Genomic DNA, 16054 nt, shown 5'->3' on the forward strand with positions numbered 1-16054 from the left:
CACTATATTGTACATTTTGTCTGGGACTGTTTTTAACGGTTTTGACAAGGTCCCTTTGTACCGGTTTGTATTCAATTTGTGCGTGTGTGTATTAAATATATATCATTGATTTTTATTTTGTATTCATTTTTTATTCTGCATTTGTTTTTTTTCTACATCTCATTCCTTATTCTTGCTATTACTGCTGTCTGTAACAACATGCAATCAATAAAGTTATATCTTAATTGTAATGCTACACATATCAGAACGAAAATGATTTGTCTGTTGATCTATTATTTGTTTGACAGAAAAGTAAGTCATTTTCTAAAGCAAAAACACACACAAAAAAAATCACTGGATCCAACTTTTCATATGTTTGCTGGTTTTATTTGTATTCTATAACAGTAAACTGATTAACTCTGAGTTGTGGGCTGTTGTTGGGGTGAACAAACACGTGAATAAGTCAACTCGGCTCAGAGAAGTATTACCTTACTGTTTTCTGATATTTGATTTGAAGGAAGACTATTATTGAAGAAAATATTCTGCATCTATCATAAAAATACTAGTTAGGTGCAGCCATATATGATAATTTAGATATTAGCATGGTTCCAACTTTGCCATTTCCTCTGTCAACATTTACATGCATTAAATAGAACCTGGGTACTCAGGTAATCAGAATACTCTGTGCATAAAACCAGCATAAAGAAATGTTTTTCCCAATTTGGTGTCAAAGAAATTGACCACATCCCACACCTTCAGGGCGAACTGGAAGCCGACTGCGACCCAACACCGCTACTGCTCTTGTGGCAGCGAGCAAATCCCTGCAGCAGGACCCTTAATCCTTCCTTCCCAGAGGAGTGGAGGCTGTTACAGCAGCCCTTTGTTTTGGAATCCAATGTTTAACAATCACAAGTGTAATGTTTGAGTGTCGACATACTTTTGGCCATAGAGTGTACTCGAGTTTGCAGCTCTTCAAGGTAGGACAACACACATACCAATGATTTGAAATGAATGATTAAATAATACTAAGAACCAGTTGAGTCATTTTTTTTAGCCACATTTATGGCATGAGATTGGAAGTCTTTGCTAAAGCATGTAAAAAGAAGTTTCCACGCCATCAGAATCCATGTCCCCCACAACCAAAACTCATGAGCCCTTATGGTCGTTTTCTCCGAGCAGCTCCATGAGCGTCTCCTGATTGGAAAACTCCTCCAGTGTGGAGTTCATCTCATCCAGCAGTTCCTCTCCCAGCAGGAAGTTCTTGATGTCGTGCACCGTCATGCCGATCCGGTGGTCTGTTACACGGTCCTGGGCGAAGTTGTAGGTTCGAATCTTCTCTGATCTGCCTTTGGTTCCAATCTGGAGGAACAGAAATGAGAAAAATGGGAAAGTTTTGTTGATTTTTGTACTAAAAAGTGTAAAACATTTTAAATAAAGCTGCTTGCTCTCTGAGTTTTCATCGTGTTCTGTATGTTCCACCTTTATTTGCATGCATCCTTTTGGCTGTGCTGCCTTTATTTTGCATTTTGTGTTCTTAAACTCACCTGAACATTCTGATGTGTGGAGCTTTTCATGAGGTATTCATGTACTTGCTTGGCTGGTTTGGCTGTTTAATTTGACTATACATTTTTTTTTTACTAACTACTGAAATTCAACATCCTGGACCTATAATATTTAATTTGTCACACCTGTATTTTATATTCCATTTGAATGTCTCCACCTGCAGATTACATGATGCTGGATATATCTCACCTGTATTTTACGCTGGTTGTAGCGTTTGCTGGTCTCCTCCTCTAGCTTCATGCCGTACAGTTTTGCTCTCAGAGCCTTCATGGCTTTCTCCTTGTTCTTCAGCTGGGACCGTTCCTGCTGGCACTCTACAACCACGCCTAACAAAAACACACAAGTATTAAAGTATTATTCTTATGTGGGCATCCCTTTTAACTTCTACTCAGTTCATAACTGCCCTTAAGAGAAAGACAGACTCATGCAGAAACTTTTTGTCAATCTTTATTCACCTGTCGGCAGATGGACTATTCTGACCGCACTGTCCGTGGTGTTGACATGTTGACCTCCAGCTCCACTTGCTTTCATCGTGTCTATCCTCAGGTCCTTCGGGTTGATCGTGAAAGAGATCTGACAGGAACACACCAACACTCAGAATTTACTCACATCTAAATCAGCAGCAGGTGAGCAGAAGAACAGACCTACTCTTATACATCCTACCTGCATGATAAAGCAGTGTTGAGAAAGAGAGAAACGGCTGAAACAGGCATAAAATTTGACGAAATCAGGTAAAACTTAACAAAGTTGTGTCAAAGTTAAAGATTTTTCATTCATGTTTTTGCAGTTTGTTTCCATGATTTTCATAATACGCGCAGACTAAGCAATAATGCAAAAACTTGCATTTCTGTATTTTGATATAGAAACAAAGAAAGAAAGAATAATCTGAATAACTTCAATTCAATATCCAATTTCAACAGGAAATGCATCATATTAAGGGATTGTTTCCGAGTTCCTGTAGAAAAACCAGGTTGTTCTAACATCAAGAAGGAAATCAACAGTGATGAACACCCTGTTTGTATTTGTGCCGTCCATCCATCACGCAGAGCTGTACCTCAGTGGGTTGGGGCAGTATCGCCACAGTCATGGTGCTGGTGTGCATTCTGCCCTGTTTTTCAGTCTTGGGAACCCTCTGAACTCGATGGACTCCAGCTTCAAACTTCATCCTCTTATAGCTCTGAGGGCCGCTGATGCTGGCTGAGGCGTGACGCAGTCCACCTGGTCGTGGGTGAACAATAAGCATGAATACTGGAATATTTCTGCCAACTAGTGGCACTGACAAAGTTATTTCAAAAGTTCATATCAAAGAGAGGGACTTTAATATGTCTATTTTAAGAGTCTGTTGGAACAAGAGTCTGACACTGCCGCCCTAATACAATATAGTCGAAAAATGAAATGTGTGGGTAAATTGTTTGTTATGTTTTGAGTGAACTGACCCCTTAATCTAACTATGATCACAAGTGTCTGGGTTCACTGACCTATATCACTGGTCATGTGCTCCAGGGTGTCAAAGGACCAGCCGTTGTGCTCAGCGTAGCCCTGGTACATGTCAAACACCTTCAGGGGAGAGGAGACGGTACAAGTCGGCTTGTAAATACGCAGAAAATGTTGCATTCATTCTATGATTTCTTCTGACGCTCTGGTGTAAAATCAAATGGTTTCTCTGTAAGGCAGAGCATTCATGTTCAACAAAATATCTCTGGTTTGCTGAAATTACCAATGACCACGGGTCCAAAACTTATCATGAAATGCATTTACAGATCTCTCTCTAAATAAATTTGCTGTTACTTTCTTGTTCAGGTGTTACTTTGAGGTCCATAATCTCACCAAGAATAGTTTAAAATAACAATTAATATACAAAAGTACTTCCACACCTCAGCAGTAAACAGCATGGCCTCCTGCCCCCCCACGCCGGCTGTCACCTCCAGGACAAGGTCACTCAGATCTGCCTCCTCCTCGGGGATCAACAGATCCAGGATCTAAGTGGTTGATTTGACAGAAAGGTTAATAAGACAGATGTGATGTGTGAAAAACACAGGAACAAAAAAACCTGCAAATGGAAACATGTAGAGTTAGCTCATGGTTTGTCCATGGCTCATGGACATTAGTTCTGGTGAAAATGTGCCATTACAAATCCGTATTTTCTGTTTTGTTACTTTATACTACAGCAACTTTCATGAAATATCAGTTCTACCTTTTGACTAAGATCTTGAATATCTTCCAAACAGCTTTCTCTTTCCAGCTCTGCCAGTTCTCGCAGAGCTGGGTCTTCATCTTTGAAGAAAAACACAAACACCCAGTAAACTCGAGTTGTGCAGTAAAAACAGTTTACACAATGAGATGATGTAAAAATGATCAAACAGTGATTTTTATTCTGATTCACCTTTCAGGAGTGTGTTGGTCTCAGCGAGCTCTTTTTGTTTGCTGTCAAGCTCTCTGATGGTCTGGATAAGAGGAGCCAGCAGGGACAGTCTGGTCCTCTTGGTCCTCACTTCGTCCTCGCTGAACTGCTCCTCTGCCATACTGCTGCTGACTGCTCTGAAACATTCACTGTACTCTGTCTCCATCTTCTTCAGGTATTCCTGCAGTGACTTCTTGGCAAAAAGCTCATCCACTGACAGTAACTTGGCTGCCATCGACGGTGTACCAGTGTGAAGAGTTCTTGTAGTTTTGCCATGTTGATTATTGGCGTGTCCATGAAGTCTAACGGTTTGGCTGTTGACAATTGCTGACTTTTGAAATCGAGGTAGCCACAGACTAAAGAAACACTCCTTTCCTCTTGGAATTAGGTTTACAGCTCTTCTGTAAGCCATTGTAGAGGCAGATGTGTTAGCAAGATTCACGAATGCCTATATGAGTTGGCTTTGGCACATGCTGATCGCGAGTCCGTCACACTCAGCCAAATTACATTCAAAAATGTAATGATTTTATATTTCTTTATTTCTAAACGATGTGGGGCCGTAAAAGTGCTATATTAACACTTGTACTGTATCCAAGTAACATATTCTTTAAATCGGCGTGCATGCCATACGAAAAAACAGCACTTTACTATGATGAAATCTCAAACGTTGTAATGGGCGCACCCCGCCAACAACCGCAATTGGCGGTGTACGCTATTTCTGCGAATGACGAGTTCCACAACCCTTTGGTATTGTTAAAGTTTGTGAAATAAATGTACTGTTAGCCTGTGCTGTCGCGGTTTAGGGCTTAATTTTAACCTACAAAACAAAATTAGAGCATTTACGAAAGTAAACAACTCACTATATTCAATCTTGAAACCGCCCAGTGCCACTGTTAGGGTTTTCCGCTTCTCTGAAACATTCGCGTGGCTCTAACAAAACAGGTTTCAGCCAAACATTATTCAAAGACGGTCTAAAAACCGGTTGTTAGTACTTGCTATTTAAATATTATTCATTCCCCACCTTGCAATAGGACGCAGACATATTGAATATGACACGCATGCGCAGTGGCGAACATCTTCTTCTGCTAACAAAATTACAGCAGACGAAAGACAGAGACTGCAAGCAGCACCCACCCATGATCATTCCTCTTTGCAACAACATAAAAAGCCCACTCAAACTCAGATAGAGATATATAGGGGACATGAAAATGACAAATAAAAAAGATGAGGACATATATAAACTGTAATGTATGTTTTATTTTAATGAATTTGCAGAGCATCATTTACCTGCATCCTATTTTATGTCTGGGTGTGTATGAAAGTGTGCAGTGTACAAATTCCTCACCTTCAGATATCTATTGTTGTCTGTTGGTAATTTCTGTTCGTTTGTTTTTTAACATTTAATCTAATAATATTCACCATGTAGGCCTAACAAAATATCAACAAACAATAAAGCTCTTGCAACCAGGGAATGATGCAAGACCTTAGCATTTCAGTTGAGCCTGTTTAGTTTTACTGGTTCACACTCAGCTGGCTGCTTTGTCTGAGCTGTTCTGTAGTTGCAATTGAAATGATGGAACTGTAAATAGGACTTTGAATTAAAAATAGGGTTGACACTGGGATCATCATTTAATTAGCATTATGCACCCCACAATGGTGGACGAATGACTCAGATCCTTTACTTTATTAGAAGTACTTTCACACCGTGAAAATAGTCTAAAAGTCAAAGTACTTCATTTGAAAGCTTACAGAAGGAAAGCTATGCAAGTGTTATTATTTGCAAAATATACTTAAAGTGCGAAAAGTAAAAGCACTCATTTTACAGAACAATTGTCCCTGTGTTTTACTATAACTGTGTCTTGGGTGAGGATTTCCATTTGTCGTCTTTGTGTGTGATGCACTTTTCACTTTAAAACCACACAATTAAAGTGAAAAGTTTAAAGTATAAAAAAACTAGATCTGGTATTGACTTTCCCTCAACTTAACCGCCTGGTTTCAATGAAAGAGCCACTTCACACATTCCAGGCAGGGGTGTGAACTGAACTGTCCTGTGAATTACCAGTCTTTTAGCTCTTTTTAACCAAACAGTGGAATTCCTAAAAGAACAGAAAAAGAGAAGTTAACACTCTGCCAGTCTCATCTTTAGTGTTTGCCACGTAAAAGGCAAAATGACCCTGTTGGATTTTTCTGTTGAACAGTGTGATGCAGCCTGATGCAGGGTCCCGTGGAAAGAACGTGGTATTTCTTGCATGACGCAACTGTGCAATACCCGGCATATGACACTGTACTATTTAGGTTGTTATATCTTATACATATTCTTTATCATCTACATCAAAATAGCCAGTGAACCAGTGCACTATATGTAACTGTGCACTATCTGTAATTGTATAATAAATATTTGCTCGCTATCTAAAGGATGTTTAAGTGTATTTCACACATGGAAACACCTATGTAAACTCCTTTAGCAATATTAAGCTAAATAAACATTATTTTGATTTTTGGATGTTTACCGTCCGCTACCACTACCCCTGCTTATATTTATAGTGTAGCCAAATGTTCAATTCGGCCGAGGTTTGCTAACTTCAGATACTTAGCCAAAGTTACTGAGGGTGTAACCTAGTTTATTTAATCTACAACCGCTGTGACCGACTGTAGAGAGGCCCCTTTCATCTGTGTTTTACGTCTGATAGGAAATACCAGTGGGACAACGTCACTGCGCGCTGACGTCCTACGCGACAATCTCAGCGCCCATTGGTCGATGGTTTAAATGGACAAACACCATCTTCGCAGCGATTGGTTTGCGCCTTTTGTGCACGGATTTCAAATGAGAAGGGACAACTGGCGGATTTTCAGTTGTGGAGCATTTAAGTTGAGTGAAGCGGATGTTCAGCCGACAAGTTAGCTCAGCGGCTAAAAGGAGGGAAACAAGAATCTGCTTTGGATAACGATATCGACAAACGTAAGGTAAAAGGCTTCACTTCATATCTTCCAGCTTCTGACATATTAATGTCGGTCTACAAGTATTATGATGTAAAGTATTACGATGTTACGTGAGCCACGTTAGCTAGCCGAGTTAGCTGTTGCTCGGTCAACTGGGTTCGGGAATCAAATGTCAACTAACAGTACGAGCTGAAACTGTTCTGAATTTCACAGTACATTTCATACTATCCGTTTGAGTTCTGTATGTAGTTGCACGGGAGCAGGCAAGCTAACTTAAGTTAGCGTAGTTTCAAGCTATTTCCATACACCCACTGTACGCGCGTAAATACAGGTCAGTACCATCAACAGGTTATGTGACAAGGAACATTCACAGATTAATGGAGAGCAGATCACATCCAAGGATGTTTTTACTCCGTTCGTTAATCCAACACGGACTTAATGCATGTGTTTAAAGACTGCAAGCCGAAGTGATCTGTCTAAGCATCTGTACGTAACTGCAGCATTTCCGCCAAATCCACGTCGCGCCAAATTTATTGATCTGATTTGCAAAATATTTAGCGGAAGAGCTTCTAACGATATTCAAAGTTCACATAACAGTTACAACAATATATTCATGTGTTATTTCTTGCTTCATGTCCGGCAACTTATTATTTACGTTTGAGTAGGGATAGCTAAGTTAGCTTGAACGAGGGAAGCCCTGCTGCAGGCTTGACGCTCACATTCAGTGTCTAAAACCTAATATAATATCCCGATTTGTCTCTTTTATTCAGAAATCTGCATATTGCACGGTGTGAATGTTTCACTGTGAGGAAGTCAACATGAAATGCCCTCACTACAAGGCTACCATGGCCAACAGCATAGAGAAAAGCTCTGCTGCTGCAGAGTCCAAGGTGCTCCACCTCAAAGCTTCACCAGTGAAAGAGCCCACCCCCATCAAACCTCAGTGTCCACGTATGAGAGTGACTACAGAATTGTTCTCTCTCAACAACAACACCAGAGCGGTCCACAACAAGGAAAACAGCACCAGCAGGGAGCATGACTTGACTCTGGATGAAGGGTTTGAGGACAGCGGCTATCTGTCTCTACACAACAGTCAGATTGACGATCACTACGGGGATGAGGAGGATGATCTCATCCAGGGAAAGCTCACAGCATCCCTGCTGCCTTCTGCTACTGCTGCTACACATCAAGAAAAGACAATATCGCCAAAGAATTCTCCCTCCAAATGCCAAGGGGGGGCGAACTCGAGCTCTCCAGTGTCTCTGGTGGCAGCTTCCACTCCTGGGAGCCACCGTACGGGGAAAACAGCGGCATGCTCGCTGTCATTCACCCCGTGCAACCACCACAATGTCAACCTGCCCATACTGAAGTTCCAGCAGACTGTGTGTGAAGAGCTTGCCAAGAGCTACAAGAAGAATAAGAGGTAGGATACATTTGCATATTGTGACTTTATAGCTGGCAAGACAGTATGTTTAGCCTTGCATGACTATAAAATGTTCACTAAATGAGTGAATTACAATTGTTGTCCTGTGTCTCAGGTATGACTGGAACATCGTCACAAAGGTCGCAGAGGATCATCTGTTGGATCGGGTGATCGGAGGCCAAATGGGACTGGAGTACATCGACATGTTTTCATCTCTGCTGTCCAGGAACATGAGAACTATACTGACCTACATCCTGGGCCTGCTGGGAGACATGGACCTCATCAGGTAAACTGCAAATGCTTCACTGCGTGAAGAGGTTCATACTCACAAGGGATGAGCAATGTGCTGTTCTGATTGTGTTCAGATGGTGAGCCGTGTTTTATTGGTCTGCTACACAATTAGCAACGACATCTGTATCTTCAAGAAAACAAATGGGAATGTCAGAAGCAGGAATAAATACTGTTTTAGCCCAAAGTTGATATTTTACTCTTTGATCAGTGGAAGTCACTGGTTCTGATAGACTGTCTAAATCTAAAAATGTGTATGGAAGTAAAAAGTTAGAGGGAAATTTTATGTAGATACTTTGTAAGAAGTTGTTGGGAATTCTTACTATTGTTTTCTTGTTATATTCATCATGTGTTCACCTTTTCTCACAGCTGTAAGAAAGTGAGCAAGTCATGGAGGAGGATCATCTGTGAGGACACAGCAGCTCTGAACAGGTGCCGAAGGGCCGAGCAGTCACTCAGGGTGAGCAAACACACACAAACCCACACGAGTGTACGCACTCCACAGAAGCACAAGCCGATTCATGATGCAAGAATTTGGCGGGATTCTTGTCGAGCATTCAAGCACCACACCCTACGTACATGCAGGAAGCCCCCTTAGTTCAACTTCCTCACATTTGTTTTTAGTTCTACTTGCATTTCACGTGTGGGCAATTCAAGAAACTTAATCCAGGTGTCTTTCATGTTCTAATGTGTTTCCTATTTTTATTCTTTTTCAGGAATCAAGGAGCTCTCTGGGACAAAGAGGCTGCGGTCTGACAAGAAATGTGGCTGTGTCCAGGGTGGTTCTGTCCTGCATGCAGACGCTGGCCTCCTCAAGCACCCCATCATCTTCACCCTCTTCTTCCTCATCCACCCCGAACTGTAGGGTCAATAGACGGACAGCCCCCTCTCAAAAGAGCGCCACGCTCAACTCCCAATGTACACGCTTCAACGAATACATGCAGGTGAGCAGTCGTGGATGGATGAGAGCTGCAACTTCATTTCCTGTTCCTGTTCATCAGAAAACACTGAACAATGCACAGCATGATGCCACCAAACGTCTTGTTTTGTTTGATCAAAGGTCCAAAAGCAAAGTATGTTTAATTTATTACGATGTAAGACAAGAAACGGAAACAAATCCTCACATTTGACAACCCTAGTATGAAGGCATATTGGAAGTGTCACACAGCGAAACATGCTAATAGAAGCTGTGTTGTGAACTTGCTTGTGCATATGATGGGCAGGACGTCACATATACGCTTGAATTCACTGATGCACATGTCATTCTTTGCACTTCTAACAAACGTGTACGCCTCTTCTGTTCAGGCCGCCAGCACGCTGAAGCAACACGAGTCCCTGCGTCCCTGCAGGCGTTGCGGCTCACCGGCGACACATTTGGCCGAGGTCCAGAGGGCCACGTGCACGCGTCCCAGCTGCCTCTTTGACTTCTGCACCAACTGCCAGGAGGCCTTCCACGGCTCGACCCCCTGCAGGGTTGTGCAACCCCGACACCACTTCCCCTCCTCCAAGCTGACCCAGATCATCCCGGGCAGCGCTCGCAGCAAGAGGAGCATCAGGCGCCTGTGACGAAGTTTTACTGAGGTTTTAGTCACTGACTGTTTTATCTGGGCGGGTCATCTTTCTCTGCTCTGGCAGTGGGTGGCTCCCTCCGAAGCTCGCACAGCGGGTTTTATACAAGCTCTTCCTGGAAGGGCTTCTGTTTTTGCATTGCGGCACTGAAACTTTGGTAAAAGCTGAACTCTGGCTCTACTTATCCGAATCATCTGACTGAAGCACTGCCACTGGGACAGTCAACCAGGAAGTGTTCACTGGCTAAAACTTGTCGTCTGAGAGCGACAAAAACATCTGATGCCAAAAAAACAAAGAAAAGCAGAATGACAGGCTTTAAATTGTACAGTTTGATGTTTTAAATGAAATGAATTTAATTGTATTATATTTTAAATAGTTTTGTATACTTTTTTAAATAAATGTTGATCCTCGAGAGGTATTTACATGTTCATATTTACTGTATTTGTATTTCCTGTAAATAGATATTTCATAAATCTTACTGTGAGTTTTTGTGGTTCTTTGACACATTTATCACAGAGTTGACTGCAGGTCAACTGATCAGCCTCTGCATGCATCAGGCACTTTAGCCAGTACCAGAAGTATATGAAGAGCTTCAGTTTGCAAATGGAAACGCAGTTTTATTGTTTGTGTCGCCTATTCTCAAAACCGGGCTGACATGAATGAAGGAATATGGGAACAAACGCTCCTCTGTCAGATGATCTGGCATTTCAGCTCCAGTCATGTCTGGATTTTCTTCACCAGGGGGCAGCATTGCTTCCTCCCTCTCAGACTCTACTCACTGAGTCTCTTCCCTCTGTGGTTTCTTTTAAAATCTCACAGTCTTTCCTTTCAGAGTATTTCTGAAACCCAGTAAAAGTGCTAAAAGTACAGCTGTAACTGTATTTTATGATCAAATAAACTGGACTGCAGAAACAGACTGAAACAACCAATATCATATCCTGCCAAACCAGAGACAACAGGCAGTTTGAGTTTATACATGAAATACATAAACACATCTAACATAATCACTCTTGTATTGTCTCTACGATGCAGCAGGTTGAAATTAACATACGGACAAACGGGTAGAGCTTCATCTATTAATGCATCATTAGAATACATTCAGACAGAGAATTACTTTATTCTGTGGCGCTCATTAACATTTATCTCAGACATGTCACTGCTTGAAATGTGTTTGCTATGAGACTCTTCACGCGGATGTTTAAGTGAAGTCAACATGTGAGGAAGTTTGGACCTCGACAGAGCAACTGCTTATGTACAGAAAGCTGTATTACAAACTGTTGGACTGACATGTTTGAAGACATGGACATTTTCAGGTCAAAGAAAAGGTGTGATTAAGGTGCATCTTGGGAAGTGTAGGATCCAGACGCAGAATAGCCTCCCGGAGGAGGCATGTCCTGCTTCACCTTGGACCTCGCCATCTTCCTCCAGCCTTATTATCCCTGCTGGTTTTTTTCCGTCATACTTTCATACATATAAAGCCAGTTAAATTGCTTGAATGTGATATTAGAAAGGTCTTCAAAAAGTTTCCTCTGATTTTGAGAGAGAGAGAGAAGAAAGACCTTTTGCATGATAAAATCTTTTTTCATCAGGGAGAATCTGACCTGAAGCTCTGGGAAAACAAACACTCACCAGCCTTTTAAAAACTTGCTCCCAGGATAAAAATAATTTCTGTCAGCGTCCCCTTAAAAAACAAGTTTGCCCGAATCAGTCATCACTTGTTTAAGAGAGTTATGAAGCCATGAATAGCATCACTGACATTAGACAGTTACCTCTGACATTTGCAGGATGACCCATTTATCTCCTGTGTCTCTGTCTCACAGCTGAGTTGCTCTGTGTGTGTGCGTGTGTGTGTGTGTGTGTGTGCGTGTGTGTGTGTGCTTTTTTGTTGTGATGATGCATATAAACAGGCAACTTTCATTCATGTGTCAGGCCTCACATGGAAATCGTTTCTGTTCAGCCGGATGTCCTGTGACGTGCAAAACCTCAAACTACTCAAATTTGCTCAATATCCCAGCAAACACTTCGACGTTGAAAAAAAGGCGTCCTCAGGGGGTTGAAATATTAGTAAAATGAAAAGTGAACCGACGTCAGGTCCCAACGTAGACGTGTCGATATAAAGGAGGAAAGAGGAGCAGCTGGTACACCGAACATGTAAGAAAATGTCACGATGATGGAACTAAATGGACTATTTTGTAAAGTGTCAGAGCGGCTGATGTCACTGCGGCGGCGGCTGCTGATTAGTCTGCGCTGTGGCCTTTCACTGCCTCTGTGACTCGTGGTCATTTATCTGGCAGATTTATTGATCGGCTGCAGCGCCGAGACACATCCCCAACACAGTCAGACCTGCTGCTAATTGTAAAAGTCATTAGAGCCAGCTGACACACGTGTGTGTTTGTGTGTGTGTGTGTTAATAAACAGGTTTGTGACTGAAGACTCCTGATGAGCTGACGTTAAGTCACACACAGACACAAAAAAAAGTTCTTTCATAAAATGCACAATATCCTCTCACCAAGGCAGGAAAATCTGCTTTTTAATGCCGTTATTGTGTGTGTGTTTCATGCCTTTCTTCTTCCCATGAGCCCTCCTCGTTCCTCTTTTCTGTCACTGTTTTCTGTCTTTTAGCTGCTCATCCTTTGAAGTTCACTGTTCTTCTGCTTTTTTGCATAAATAGCTCAGCTCAGCCCCAGGAAAGAGGAAGGGGGGTAGGTGTAAGACAGGGCAGCATCCGGACCATGTCAGCTGTGTGTGTGTGTGTGTGTGTGTGTGTGTGTGTGTTTCAGGTTGATGATCTTGATGAGCAGTGACTTCCACATGTCAACTGGCCACGTGCCACGAAAGTTGAACTGTAAGAACGAAGTCATCACTCGAGCGCCTGCGGGGAAACGAAAAGGAAGCAGGAAGTGAATCAAGCCCTCAGACTGAGGCTGAGGAGGGAAAAATGAAGCCTGGCAGGCCAAAATACGTCAAGTAGACTGCTGTGGTGCGAGTGGGCTTGTAGTTTATTGGCTGTTGGAGAGTAAGATGGCAGCTCTTGTGTTTTCCACCATGTAGGAAATAATCATTCTCCTTTTCAGCAACATCCAGCCTCATATTCATACGTTGTGAGCAGTTTTCAGTCACTTTTGTATCAGGTTGGTTCCACTTTATTCCACTATATTTATACAGGAGTCAGACAATACAGTTTTAAAACAACGGCTCCATGTTAGTGGAGAAAATGACGGCCACCTAAACTGTGCGAACCTCACCACATCCTTCCTTGAGATTGATTTCTGGATGTAATTTCTTGGTGTGATTCAGGATTTTTGCTTTGAAAGTAATGACTGTTTGTGGTTGTTGTACAGACTGAACGCTTAGCATCACATAAACATAACAATAAGATGATATGACCGGACGTGTATGTCTGTAGATGTTTGGGCGTGTGCAGCAGAGGTACTTGAGTCTTTCGACATAGAAGGAAGTGCTCAGCTTTGGCAGGTGCGCACACACACACACACACACATGCGCACACACAGCGCTTGGTGTTAAAAGGCTGCAGCCCTGTCTCTCTCTGTCTATTTTTACTCTGTTTGGTCCATTAAGATCAGCAGTGATGAGAGTTAATGAGTGAAGCCTCTCCACAAAGCAGGCAGTAATCACAAATGTACTGGAGAGTGAACACACACGCACACACACACACACACACACACACACACACACACACACGCAAACACAAAACACATATACACACAAAGATATGGTATGTACACACAACCTCAGTGCTTACACAAAAGAACACACACATTGACCAGAGGTTTTTTTTGTTTATTCTTTTGATGACAAACCTGCTTCACACACACGGACATGCACAAAAACACAAACACAAGAACATAACACACGCTATTAAGTTACTAAAGATGTACTCCCACAGGGTGATTCACCGAAGGCAGCTTTAAGTTTAAAACTGTAAATTTACTGTGATAATGTGCATTAAGGGTTTACTGCATTCATTTCATTTTGCTTTTCATTTTTTAAATTCAGGAATATACGGCCCAAATTCCAAAAACGTCATCCATATCCATATTTACGTTTGACTTTTCTGTATGTTGACACTTTTCTCGGACGTATGCAAGAAGCTAATGTCCTCTGTTGAACTTTAATAATCAAATCAATCATTACATTTTCATCCATCCACCACCTAGACCCACTTGCAGCAAGATAATAGCACCACCATGAGGCTGACGTTCATGGTTGCCCTCTTCGGGACGAATTGTAAAAACTTTTGTGATCCTCTGATTTTTCATTTAGAAGTACGACTGGTTCAAAATTTTGTTTTTGCTCAATAATTTGGTTTAATATCAAATGAAATTCGCATCAGCCTCTGCTGTACTTTTTATTTAGTGATAATTAAACTATGATGGTGAACATGGCACCTGCTAAACATCAGATTGTTGACTTGTGAACATGTTAGCGCGTTTACGTTAGCATGGCTGTAGACCATTTTACTGCAAACTGTGACACCGATATGAACTAATGCTGAATCAGCAAAGTCATCCACACAGTGACACATACGATCGTCTGATGTGAGTCCAGCCCTGCAGAACATTGCTCATGACATTTATGAGTCAAATATCCGCTGCCATTTTGACACTTGTAAACAAAGTGAGTCACAGCAGAGAGAGCGAGCAATTACATTTTAATTTAATTTAACAACAGCATTTAGTCATTTGGAGGAAACCCTGGTTGCATGAAATCTGATGATTTCATTTGTTTTGTTTTTTTTTTTCATTTTGTGACTCCCCTTTAAACGATATTGAAATAATTTCCATATCTGCTGTGGACCCCTGGTCTCTCCTGAATGCAATGGTCAAGTTTTTTCTTTACAGCTGTTTAAAAACATAAATAAATGATAAATTCATCTGCAAAATCTTTGAAACAGCAGCTATTAAAAAAGCAGGACGTAGCCTCCGTGACGTCACCCGTAGTCTTCTGAAGAGCCATCGTGGAGCTGAGTGACAGTGACTCCGGCCATCTTGACAGTGGCTGACTCAAACCAGATAATCCAAAAATGGGAGGTGGAGCGTGGGTGGAGCTGAGGTGGGCTGAATGAAGCCTGGTTGATGAAACCTAGTGGTTAGCTGTCACTCAAAGCGGCCATGCTCATACTTGTACCTAACTTTTTGACTCACTTTTGAGCCATGAACTGCAGTTTTTGGCACTTCGGTGTTTGCAGGTCTGACTTGCTGCTACTTTTCCATCCTATAGGTGGCGCAGGTTTGCACACATGAACTGACCAAAGAGGAACATTTGAGGTACATCGCATTGAAAACAGAGCATCTATAAAGCAAACCTCCTTTACGGAAATGTCACAAATTCTGAGCTAAACTTTTTATTGAGGCTCATTGGGTCCAGTAAGGTTAAATCGTCCTGAGATGACACTCTGACTTTGCAACACCGCCAGAAAGCCATTAAAGAGCGAAAATATGAAACCCCTTTTTTAATACCACGAGCTGTGAAGAACAGGGCAGAGGATGACAGCCCATTTGCACTTCAACTTCTTTCATCAGCCGTCTGTGGTAAACATTTCCTGCTACAGTGGGAGCCATTACAGAGCAGAGCCGTGGAAAGTCACAGTCGGATGACTGAGAAGTCTGCTAATGATGTGAAGCGTGACAACATGACTGAAAGCATGGCTGCTTTCAGACCTTTAGACAATCACACAACCCTTGAGACATCACACAACTGTCCATTAGCAGCATCCAGTGTGACCCACTTCCACTAAAACTGTGAAGGCCGCCTGAATAGGAACTAAAGGTGTCGAATCTGAAGGCTGCAGTGTGATTATATCAATGAGCTGTGCACATGTGATCCATGTTGTTAAACACAGCCGCGCTATAAAGACTTTCACTGGTTAC

General features: G+C 42.0%; 2 protein-coding genes across 2 annotated transcripts; one reads left to right on the forward strand and one right to left on the reverse strand.

The window, feature by feature from the left end:
- Positions 1 to 340: 340 nt before the first annotated feature.
- On the reverse strand, positions 341 to 5005 carry mtrf1l (mitochondrial translational release factor 1-like). The gene is made up of 8 exons (XM_076742283.1): positions 3926 to 5005; positions 3737 to 3816; positions 3417 to 3521; positions 3021 to 3099; positions 2597 to 2760; positions 1998 to 2115; positions 1732 to 1868; positions 341 to 1338 (listed from the first exon to the last, which is right to left on the reverse strand). Exons 1-8 carry the CDS (start codon positions 4353 to 4355, stop codon positions 1126 to 1128), a joined length of 1326 nt encoding a protein of 441 aa, XP_076598398.1. The 5' UTR covers positions 4356 to 5005; the 3' UTR covers positions 341 to 1125.
- A 1805-nt stretch (positions 5006 to 6810) lies between these two features.
- Positions 6811 to 10160, forward strand: fbxo5 (F-box protein 5). The gene is made up of 6 exons (XM_076743706.1): positions 6811 to 6907; positions 7654 to 8306; positions 8422 to 8592; positions 8964 to 9054; positions 9311 to 9538; positions 9900 to 10160. Exons 2-6 carry the CDS (start codon positions 7678 to 7680, stop codon positions 10158 to 10160), a joined length of 1380 nt encoding a protein of 459 aa, XP_076599821.1. The 5' UTR covers positions 6811 to 6907; positions 7654 to 7677.
- The last annotated feature ends 5894 nt before the right edge of the window (positions 10161 to 16054 follow it).

The sequence above is a fragment of the Chaetodon auriga genome, chromosome 11 (assembly GCF_051107435.1).
Source record: "Chaetodon auriga isolate fChaAug3 chromosome 11, fChaAug3.hap1, whole genome shotgun sequence".
NCBI classification, from domain to species: Eukaryota; Metazoa; Chordata; class Actinopteri; order Chaetodontiformes; family Chaetodontidae; genus Chaetodon; species Chaetodon auriga.

Bases quoted from the DNA above. Each gene is read 5' to 3' on its own strand.
- fbxo5 (XM_076743706.1), top strand. From the start codon at position 7,678: ATGTTTCACTGTGAGGAAGTCAACATGAAATGCCCTCACTACAAGGCT. The intron at 8,307-8,421 runs GTAGGATACATT...CCTGTGTCTCAG, and splicing joins AGCTACAAGAAGAATAAGAG to GTATGACTGGAACATCGTCA. The intron at 9,539-9,899 runs GTGAGCAGTCGT...TCTTCTGTTCAG, and splicing joins GCTTCAACGAATACATGCAG to GCCGCCAGCACGCTGAAGCA.
- mtrf1l (XM_076742283.1), bottom strand. From the start codon at position 4,355: ATGGCTTACAGAAGAGCTGTAAACCTAATTCCAAGAGGAAAGGAGTGT. The intron at 3,817-3,925 runs GTGAATCAGAAT...TTTTCTTCAAAG, and splicing joins GACCAACACACTCCTGAAAG to ATGAAGACCCAGCTCTGCGA. The intron at 2,761-3,020 runs GTCAGTGAACCC...ACCCACGACCAG, and splicing joins GCACATGACCAGTGATATAG to GTGGACTGCGTCACGCCTCA.